This window comes from Ursus americanus, chromosome 25 (genome assembly GCF_024610735.1).
Source record: "Ursus americanus isolate L20-20 chromosome 25, mUrsAme1.1.p, whole genome shotgun sequence".
NCBI lineage: Eukaryota > Metazoa > Chordata > Mammalia > Carnivora > Ursidae > Ursus > Ursus americanus.
The window spans coordinates 8659144-8669513 of record NC_142151.1 but is presented as its reverse complement, the minus strand read 5'-3'; the positions used below and the strand labels follow the sequence as shown (position 1 = coordinate 8669513).

Sequence of the window (10370 nt, the reverse complement as noted above, 5' to 3'; positions counted from 1 at the left end):
TAAGGGAAGCTACTTTTGATAGGCTAGGGAAGGCCCCTCAGAGGAGGTGACATTGGATCTCAGTGAAATTTTAATGAAAAAAAATTTGAGTCATTGTGAAAAGCCAGGGGAAAACATTCCAGGCAGAGGGAACAGTAAGTGCCAAGGCCCAGCGACAAGTTAAACCCTTTAGTTCTAGGAACATAGATCAGGTCCAATGTGTCTGGGGCATAAAGAGTGTGAGGAGAGGAAATCAGAAAGCAACCTAGTGGATAGGTCATATAGGGCCTTGTAAGTCACGATGAGGAGTTTGGCTACTCAGAGTGGTAGAAAAGCTGAGTAATGCGACTTGATCTACTTATTTTAAAGAACATTTGAGTTGCTTCCGGAAGAATGCACTGTAGCAGGGCCAGAGTGGAATGGGGGATCAAGCCTTTGGGATAATCCAAGGATGGTTCGAGGTCTTTACCCCCACCCCCAGCCCCACCTAGATCCCCGGCGCTCGGCAATGTCCACCAGGGGCGAAACGGAGCTGGGGATGCAGAGCCGTAGGTGACTCAGAATCTCAGAAACGGACTGGAGTGACCATGGGTATCCATGTAGTTGGGTGAAAGGGGTGGAGAAGTCCGCTCCCAGAACCCCGGGAATCAGACTGTCGGTCACCGTCCACTGCCCTCTCCAACCCTCCACCTGGGACCCAGACGGGCGCAACTCCTGCGGCGCGGCAGCAGGAGGGTTAAACCGTGCGTGGCCCACCGCGGGAGGGGGAGAGGCGGAGACCTTGCGCTCGGAGCTGCCGAGCCGAGCCGAGCCGAGCCGAGCCGAGCCGAGCCGAGCCGAGCCGAGCCGAGCCGAGCCGAGCCGAGCCGAGCCGAGCCGAGCCGAGCATCTCCCGCCGCCGCCGCCGCCGCCGCCGCCGCCGCCCCGCGCCCCGGGCGCCCACCCCCCACCCTCTCCAGCGCCCCGGCTGCCGGCCAAACCCCCCGACCATGCCCCGTGCCCCACAAGCCCCCGCAACCCCCCAGCCCCGCGCAGCCCCGAGCGCCCGCAGCTGTCGCGCCGCCGCGCCAGGCATGCAGGTGAGCGAGAGGGACCCCCCCCCCCACGCCCCCGCCCGCGGGAGCCCGGCCCTGCCCTTCCCGACTCCGCGCCCTCGGCCCCCCGCCCCTCCCGGCGCGGTCCCTCGCCCGGGCTCGAGCCGGCCGCCCCTAGGCGCGCCTTCCCCGCGGTGCTCTCCATCCCTCCGCGGGTCCCGACTCCATCCTGCCCTCCTGGCGCAGCGGTCACCGTCCCCGCGGCTGCCTCCATCCCGCCTTCGGCTCAGCCCTCGGCTCGGTGCATCCTCCTGCCTCGGGTTCCTTTTCTGCTCTCGGCGCTCCCTCCCTCGCGGTCCCTTCGCTGACCTCCTGGTCCTCGCTTCCCCCCTCCCCCCGCCGCTTTCCAGCCTGTCCGGGAGCGCGGGCCCGTGGGAGGGGTGGGCCCGGGGCAGCTTTGGGGATGGGGCCCGGTTCCCCCACCCGAAGGCTCCCGCCCCACCCCCAGCTCGTCTCCTGCGCACAACAGGTCGGTGAGAAGCGAGGAGAGGGTGGGGGGTGGGGACTGCGGGCTTCCTGGAGGGGGTGGCTAAAGGGGATGCGGGGCTTGGGGACTGGAGTTGACGTTGGTTTTGGGGGGGTGCACAAGGCAGAGAGGCAAGTGAGTCCTGGAGTCAGCTGGCCACAGATGTCCCCGTGAGCCCTTCTCCGCTTCACTGGTTCGCTCTAACCTCCTTCCTCCCTCCCTCGCTCCCTCCCTCCAGCTTCCTTCTCTTCACGTCCCTCTCTCCCTTCAGCCCACCAGGCTCCCATCCCTGTATCTTCCCAGAGCTCCATATCACTTTACATTTGAAGAAACACTTCCCAACTCCTCCATCTTTGCTGCTCCGTTTTCGGTCCCCAGTCCCTTCCTTTTCTCATTTTGTCCTCCGTATGATGTTTTCTCCTTTTCCATTTCCTTTCTCCGAGTCCCTGGTCTTCTCCACCCCTTTTCTCTTTTCCCCTTCCACTCTGTCCACTTCCCATCCTGCCCAGACCTTTCCTTCCCTGTCCTCCTGCCCTTCCCCCTTCTTCCCCTGACCCTGCGACCCCTTCGCCCTCCTGGTTTCCCTCTCTCACCTGTATTTTTAGCTTGTTCTCCCTTCAGCATCCTCCAAGCTGCCAATCTCCTGTACCCACCCCCTTCCCAGTCCATCCTCTTTCAGGCTGACTCCTGTCCCTCCTTCCATGCTCGTGCCCACTTCTTCACCTTTCTCCTCTCCTCACTCCTAAGCGACCCTCCCTCTCTCAGCCTCTTACCCTACACCCTTACCCTCCCTCTCTCAGCCTCTTACCCCTCACCCTTCTCCCCACTCCCTGCTTCCCCTTGCCCTTCCCCAGACTTCCCATCATATTCTCCTGTTATTCTCTGAGAGCACTTAGTGTGCAGATTTAGACCCAGAATCCAGGGGACCCAGGGTGTCATATCCTCATTCACTCTGGGAAGCCTGGCCCCCCTGGATTCACCGCCCTCAGCGCTGAGAACCCGTCCTTCCTCTTTCAAAACCCAACTATCCAGATTCTCCCAGGACTCTACCCAGGAGAGCTACATTTGAGGGGGTGGCCTCTCCCCAGCTCCACCTCCCTTCAGAGAGCACCTATGCTTTTGGATGATTTAACATTGAGCAAAAATTATACTCTGTAGTTTCTCTCCCACCCACCTCTGTCTTTCTCTGTTTCTTTCTTTCCATCCCTCCTTCCCCTATTCCCCTTCTCCTGAAGATGTAGATTCCCCGGGGCCCACCCTAAGAGAACCACTTGGGACTCCAAGCAGGCTGGGCAGGCTGGCGTGCTCCCCTTGTCCACTCACCACACACACACTCACACGTTCACTCAGATTGACTTCCTCTTCCCTCCCCCACTCTCAGACTCCCTCCCTAGCGGTAGGTGCTCAAGGAATCACAAGGTTCTTGGCTCTAAATTAAGCTCCAACAAGAGCTTGGAGCTGTGGGCAGAGGAAGTGAGAAGGAAGGAAGCCAGAGAAGTAAGAGTAGACCCCGAGGTGGGGAAGTTACAAGGATTTCGGAGCAGTAACAGATAGGGGCTGGGGGCTAGACAGGAACTAACTCTGGGAGATTACCCCCCCCCCAAGGGTTCTAAGTGGCAGCTGGCAGCCTGGGAGGGCAGATCCAGGTAGGACTGGTGGCTGAATGAGCTGGGGAAATGCTCAGGGCAGGGGTGGGATGTGACAACCCCCTCTCTCCCCCAGTAAAGGCTGAAAATCAGGGTCACAGCTGAGGAAGAGCTCGGACATGAAGTCCAAGATGTGGTAAGTTTGGCACAGCAGAGGGAGCCTAGAGGCCACTTCTCCTGGGGTCTGGGCCCCTTCCCTCCTGGGACCACCCTGGGCCTTCCTTCCTGAGGGCCAGACCCTAGGAAAGGAGGAAAGGAGGCCAGTCTTCCCAAGGCCCACCTGCTTTTCCTGAGAAAGCTGGAGGGAGGCAGCCTGGGATCTCTGGTATGAGCCTGTGTTCTGCACATAAGCCCAAGACGGGCTTGTGTCTCACCCCCTTTTTCTCCCTTCTTGCAGGCCTGCACTGCTGCTGTCCCACCTCCTCCCTCTTTGGCCACTGCTGTTGCTGCCCCTCCCACCACCTGCTCAAGGTTCTTCCTCCTCCCCTCGAACCCCACCAGCCCCAGCCCGGCCCCCCTGTGCCCGGGGAGGCCCCTCTGCCCCACGCCACGTGTGCGTGTGGGAGCGGGCACCCCCACCAAGCCGATCCCCTCGGGTCCCAAGATCGCGTCGGCAAGTCCTGCCAGGCACTGCACCCCCTGCCACCCCATCTGGCTTTGAGGAGGGGCCACCCTCATCCCAGTACCCCTGGGCCATTGTATGGGGCCCTACAGTGTCTCGAGAGGATGGGGGGGACCCCAACTCTGCCAATCCTGGATTTCTGCCCCTGGACTATGGTTTTGCAGCCCCCCATGGGCTGGCAACCCCGCACCCCAACTCAGACTCCATGCGGGGTGATGGAGATGGGCTCATCCTTGGAGAAGCACCTGCCACCCTGCGGCCGTTCCTTTTTGGGACCCATGGGGAAGGTGAGTGCGAGTGGGAGAGGCTGGTGGGGGGGTATGAGCGGTGGGGAGGCTGGTTGAAGGCTCCAAGGGCAGCAACAGAGATCTTGTCTGTTAGCTGCTCCCACAAATGTGTCAGGCACTATGCTGGCACAGGGGCACAGGTGAAATGCCCTCTGAGCCCTGGAGGGACTTGGTCCACTGGAGAAGACAAATGTACCAACACTCGGGGATGAGTGAATGTAGTAAATGCTCTAATAGAGGCACTCAGCATGTTTTCAGGAAAAGAAGGAAGGGCGAGATTACTTTTGCCTGGGGATCAGGACACCTTCCAAGAATTGACATTGGAGCCAGACCTTGAAAATGGAGTGAGAGTATTCCATGCGGAAGAATACCATGAATGAAAGGGACCTTCAGGGTGACATTTCGGCTCAAGGAATGCCAAGCTGGGCCAGTAGTCTGGGGATGGGGCTAGTGCAGAGATGGCCATTTCCATCCCCTAGTTTCTATGCAGAGAGAGGGGTTCTCTCTGACCTTGGCGCCTCCTCCTCGTCACATGTATATAGAAGATTTGGGAACGTGGAAGAAAACAACTAAAAACTTCAGGGAAAGCTGATGGTAAGAATGAAGGGGGGGGGCTCAGGAAAGCAGAAAGAGTTGGGCGTTGTGGATTCGAACGGCAACACTCCGCAAGCTTATTGAACCCACAGCCTAATCCCAACCCCTACCCCCTCTTGGCTCCTGTCACCTCAGGCCTCCCTAAAACTTTCTCCCGCCCCAATCAGGTGTGGACCCCCAGCTCTATGTCACAATTACCATCTCCATCATTATTGTTCTTGTGGCCACTGGCATCATCTTCAAGTTCTGGTAAGCTGCGGGGAGGAGGGTGCTGGCAGTTGGGGACCTAATGTTTGGCAGTGTTTGGAAGAGGGCAGGAGCAAGGGCAGCATTTTTGCTGGAGGTGGGCTAGGAAGTGGTGGATTTAAGCAAGAAAAACCTTGGGAAAAGGTAGTAAGGATTTGGGTGGGGGAGACAGTGAGAAATCAGGGCAAATTCCTTTTCCCCGGGAAATAGAAGGATAATGGGAAAGGCAGAGCAATTATTTATGCGCACTGGAGGCTTGCAGGGGAGGCCTTGGTGGGCATCCCTTGTCCCCATTTCCTCCAAGACAGAGAAAACTGACCCATTCTGCAGAGCCCCTTCTTGGGGCTGCCTGGGGAGGAGGGAGAAAGTCTGGAGCTTTCTTTGCACGCATTTAATAACGGGTCACTCAGTCCTTCACACTTTACTGAGAGAATCATTAGACTCAGGTGTCCAGGTCATTAGCTGATTTTGAACTAGAACTAAACCTTCCAGGCGCCTGCTGCGGAGGGAAATGGCTCTTCCGGGTATGCATGGGGGAGGGAGCAATTCTGGGGGACTCTGTTGGTGGGGAGGAGGTACTGATTTTGCGGGTCTGGGCCAGGTCTGGAAGGTGGTTTACATCCCTGAATCCCCCAGGGGGTAGGGAAAGTAGCTTTATGGACACTCAGTTTGCAGATATTTGCTATAGGGAACTGCTAAGAAGCCAGTTTCTCTGCTGTAGGATGTCGGGGTGTCTGAGGGAAGCTGGGCGTGGCCAGCACTGCAGGCCCAGGATGGGGGCTTCTTAAATGTGTGAGAGAACATCTTTCCTTCCCGTGTACCAGCTGGGACCGAAGCCAGAAGCGGCGCAGGCCCTCTGGGCAGCAGGGTGCCCTGAGGCAGGAAGAGAGCCAGCAGCCACTGACAGACCTGTCCCCAGCTGGGGTCACTGTGCTGGGGGCCTTCGGGGACTCGCCTACCCCCACCCCTGACCATGAGGAGCCCCGAGGGGGACCCCGGCCTGGGATGCCCCAGCCCAAGGGGGCTCCAGCCTTCCAGTTGAACCGGTGAGGGCAGGGGCAAAGGGATGGGAGGGCTGGGAGGTAAGGCACCTTTGGTCCAGAGCCTTGGTTGGGGGTGTTCCCTCCTGGGTGGGTGGGGAGGAGGTAGACCTACCCCCCACACAGCCCCTGGCCCTCCCTAGGACTGGACCAGGTCCTCTCTAGGGGACCCTTCTTTCTCCCGCTCTCTGTGGATCTCTGTCCTGTTCTCACACTGTCGTTTAACTCAACTCTGCCCTCTTATCTTTGAGTCCCTTTCTTTGCCTTGGACTTCCCTTCGATTCTGGCCTACCCAGTGGTTCCTGACTGTGCCCTTTCCCTCTTCCTCTCAGGATTCCCCTGGTGAATCTGTGATGCCCCCCAATGTTGGGGTGCCGCCAAGCAGGAGGCCAAGGGGCCGGCATAGCCCCCATCCCACTGAGGGTGGGGCAGCTGTGGGAGCTGGGGCCACAGGGGCTCCTGGCTCCTGCCCTTGCACACCACCCTGGAACCCTCACTAGCCCCATATGCGATCCTACCTGCTCACCCTCCTTTAGGTGGGGGGCCTCACATATTTGTGGCTTCTGGTCCCCCATCCCTACCCTTGCACACTCACATGAAAGCCTTGCACACTCACCTCCACCCTCCTGGGCCATCGCACACACTTGTGCTCTTGTACAGCCAGTCTTCTGCACCCTCTCTCCACCCACACCGCCCCTCCCCATCCCTCACATTCTCCCTTTGTTTCACACTTTTCACTCTCTCTTCCTCCCACACTCCAGGCTCAGCTCAGTCGCTCAGTGGTCAGTGGGTGACTCTCCTGTTACCTCTCACTCGCATTTCCTGGCCCCATGTTGTGGTATTGTGTGTTGTGCTCACGCTCTCCCTCATGAACACCCACTGATCTAGTTTCTGTGGCCCCTGCATGCTGCCCCAGAGGTGGGTGGGAGGAGAGCTGGGGGCTTCTCATGCCCCCATCTGTCATGGTCCCATCCCATTTCATGTCATGTGTTTCATTGTCTCCCCCATCCCACTCCAAGGGCGTGCTCATTACCCTGAGGGCTCCCCCATGGGAATGGGGGTAGTGAGGCCCCAAACTTCTCCCCTCCCCAACTGCTAAATTCTGTTGTCTGGGAGATGGGTTTTGGGGAGTCACCTGCTGCACTACATGAGAAAGGGGCTCCCATTTGCCCTTCCCTTCCTCCTAAGTTCCTTCTGTCTTGTCTGTCCTGGCTGTCCGTGTGTGGGTCACTCTCTGGAATTCAGAGTCCCTGAGCCAGTCCTCCACTTCCCAGCCTCCTGAGGGCCTCCCTAACTTCACCTAGGCTGCCAGGGACTGGGGCCAGCTGGTTTACGGCCATCGGGAGCTCTGCCTCCCAGTCTATCCCTCCCCTTCCTGGGCTCCCTCGCCTTCCTCCTCCCTGCCCTCCTTGGTTTTTCCACTTCTTCCTCCTTTTGCCTGTCCCCCCTCCTTCCCCTCTCATTTGTCCCTACGTCTCATCATTTTTCCACCTTCCTTCCTTCTTCCTCTCTTACCTGGCTCCTATGCTGTGATATATATTTTTGTATTATCTCTTTCTTCTTGTGGTGATAATCTTGAATTCTTGTGGGATGTAAGTTTCAAAATTTTCAAATAAAGCCTTTGCAAGATACCGGAGTCCCCTAGTTCTGTTTATGAACCCTGAAGAGAGGAGAGGGAGGGGACAATGGGCAACCAAGAAGGGAGGAAAAGAAGAATGGGGGTTGGAGGGAACCCCTCAAGACTCAGGGTGACTTGGCCTGCTCTGACCTGGAGTTAGGGTTCCTGGGCTTTTTTTTTTTAAGGGGTGTAGGGGCAGGGAGAGAGGGAGAAAGAGAATCTTAAGCAGTCTGCCAGCCCCCATGGGAGCCTGACGTGGGGCTTGATCTCATGACCCTGAGATCATGACCCTGAGATCATAGACCTAAGCCGAAATCAAGAGTCTGGCGCTTAACCGACTAAGCGACCCAGGCGCTCCACGGGCTTTGACTTGGGAGAGAATGGAAGGAGAAGCTGAAGGGAGCAGCCAGAGCAAGAGAAACTAGAAGAGTGGCTTGCTTGTTACTTGCCAGTGAAGGTCAAGAGAGACCCATGAGAAAGGAGACAGAGAAAAGGGACAGGCAATGAAGCAAACAAAAACAGGAGAGAGCTGATAAGACAGATGGAAGGTAAAGGGTGAAATGAAGTAAAGGGGAAGAGGCGAGAGGGGCCACAAGAAAGAGGCTGCCCTGCTTGGTTTATTTTCAGCCTTGCTCCCTAACTTGCCCCATCTACAGCTGCCCCCCCCAAAAGCTGTGCAGCATTAGAACCCCTGTGGTTAACTCTCACTAGCTTTCCCCACTCTGCCCTCTCTGAGAGAGAGACACTGCTAGGGTGTGGGGGTAGAATCAAGGGGTACGTTTGGGGGAGAGAACACAGGCTGCCCAGCTGGGATCAATCACCCCTGAGCCCCCCATTCTAGGTTTGGCTCTAGTGACAGCCCTGCAAAAGCCCACACATCAGCCTCTCAGCTGTTGCTAGGCTCTGTTGCCATGGTAACCACCCAGGTCCCATTTCTCCCCCGCCCCCATCTGTGCCCCACTTGCTCCCTGGAAATGGGGAGCTCCAGGGAGGAGAGGAGACTGTATGAGCAAGTCTGGGCTCCCCAGACTCAATGCTTCCACGCATTTATCTTTGCAGCTAGAATTTGGAGTGTATAGGTGTTGGTAGGTGTGTGTTTTAGGTGTTGGGGAGCTTCACTGTCCACTCAGGAAAGTGGCTGAATCCATATAGCACACAATGGTGAGTGGGGAGGAGGCAGCATATGTCTCAGCATCAGAGCAGTATGTACCTTCGGGGCATCAGACTCCCTAAGAAAAACAGAATGCTACAGAGGAAAAAGGCAGAACAGGGGCAAGGCGTGATGAACCAACTAAAAGCAGAGGTGCAAAGCCAACAAGCTGCTGAGAAGGGCTCAGAGTCAACCCAGTGAGGCCTGCAGAGATCCCAGCAGCAGCTGGTGGAGGGAGAAGGCTGGATGGAACGTGAGGGTGCAGGAACAGGTGCTGAGGATGGGTCAGGGGCAGTGAGGAAGGGATCCGAGGTGGATGGGAGAAGTCTAACCTTTCCCTCCCCCCCCCCCAGGAATCTAGTCTTTGTCAGGTGGGGGTGGGGGAGAGGAGCACTGGCTTAGAAGGGGAAGGAGCTCAAGCGCCTGGAGAGCACACCGGGGCTCTATCACCCTCTGCAACCATAGTTCTTCAGAGGGACAGTGTGACCCCGAGGCTCATCCATATGCAAAAGGCATGCATGAAGGCCCCTAATGAAGAGGGAATTAATTATTGCCTGATTAGCCTGCTGTTTCTCTAAATTTAAATAAATTAAAATACACCGGCAAGACACTGGGAAATCCTCACCTGTTCCTTCTCCCTAAATGCCCTCCTTCCCCATGGAAAGTCAGATGGCCGGGAAAGACAGAGGAGAAAGGAGACGTCCTCATCTTCCCAGTTGTCCTAAAGGAAATTTCCCAAACTAGATCCCATTATCAGGATAACCATGGAGTTGGGAGGCCCTGGGGAACAGATCCTAGCCTCTGTCTCTCCTGAAACTGAAACAGACTATGGGGCCTTTGGAGGTCCTCGAAGGTTGCAAGTGGTAGCACGGAGAGTCACTGCTTAGTGACAGACCAAGAACACAAACAACAGCCATACTACCCTTTTGGTTCTTGGAGGCCACATATCACAAGCACCACTGGGACCAGCATCTCTCATCACCATGCTTTCTTTGCCTCCTGAGCTGTGCATCAAATGACTCAGCCAGGCTTCTCTTAAGCATTTTTCTGGAATGCTTACCATTATGGCTCAGACCAAACCAGGAAATGGGGAAGCCCCCACGAGGAGGGATCTCCCAGGCAGAGCTCAGGGTGTGGAAGTGATTCAAGATGGAAACAGCGTGCCAGCTGGAAAACCCCAGGCTAAAATTAACAGCCCTCCTCCCCCTACGCCCCACATTTATCTCTAAAGCTCTTCTGTAAGGAGTTCAAAGCACTTAAAAAACTGGCTTCTTATATAGAAAGGGCAGGAGCAGGGCTGACAGTTGGAGACACTGAGGCTCAGGGAGTACCAGTTAATGAAAACAGGAAAACAATAAGAGGAAAACTGGGACTTAGAGTGATAACTACGATTTTGCTCCCACTTCTCTATCTTAGCCCCCAAAGTCGATGTTTCTGGAATTAGCAATTTCTAACCCATGCAGCAACTAAGTCTGGTCACGTCCCAGCCCTTAAGATCTTATCCTGCCAACTGTTGCTACTCAGTTAACACAGACTGAGTGCAGAGCCCAAAAAATGTGATCGAGAGAGTAGATACTTTCAAAAGATTGCAAACTATAATTACAAACCAAGGATACATATATCCTGTT

The 10370-nt window shown here is 56.4% G+C and overlaps 1 protein-coding gene across 2 annotated transcripts; it reads left to right on the top strand.

Moving 5' to 3' along the window:
- Nucleotides 1-920: 920 nt before the first annotated feature.
- On the top strand, nt 921-7605 carry PIANP (PILR alpha associated neural protein). Of its 2 annotated transcripts, none has more exons than XM_045781356.2 (6): nt 921-1058; nt 3262-3321; nt 3583-4094; nt 4856-4937; nt 5759-5980; nt 6307-7605. In XM_045781356.2, the coding sequence occupies exons 2-6, from the start codon at nt 3305-3307 to the stop codon at nt 6326-6328; spliced, it is 855 nt and encodes a 284-aa protein (XP_045637312.1). In that variant the 5' UTR covers nt 921-1058; nt 3262-3304; the 3' UTR covers nt 6329-7605. The 2 variants fall into 2 exon arrangements, with proteins under 2 accessions (XP_045637312.1, XP_087711701.1); XM_087855575.1 differs by lacking the exon at nt 921-1058 and adding an exon at nt 1233-1542.
- The last annotated feature ends 2765 nt before the right edge of the window (nt 7606-10370 follow it).

Excerpts from the sequence above, each read along its gene's own strand:
- PIANP (XM_045781356.2), top strand. Across the intron at positions 4,938-5,758 it reads GGCATCATCTTCAAGTTCTG|CTGGGACCGAAGCCAGAAGC; the intron begins GTAAGCTGCGGG and ends CCCGTGTACCAG. Across the intron at positions 5,981-6,306 it reads CCAGCCTTCCAGTTGAACCG|GATTCCCCTGGTGAATCTGT; the intron begins GTGAGGGCAGGG and ends TCTTCCTCTCAG.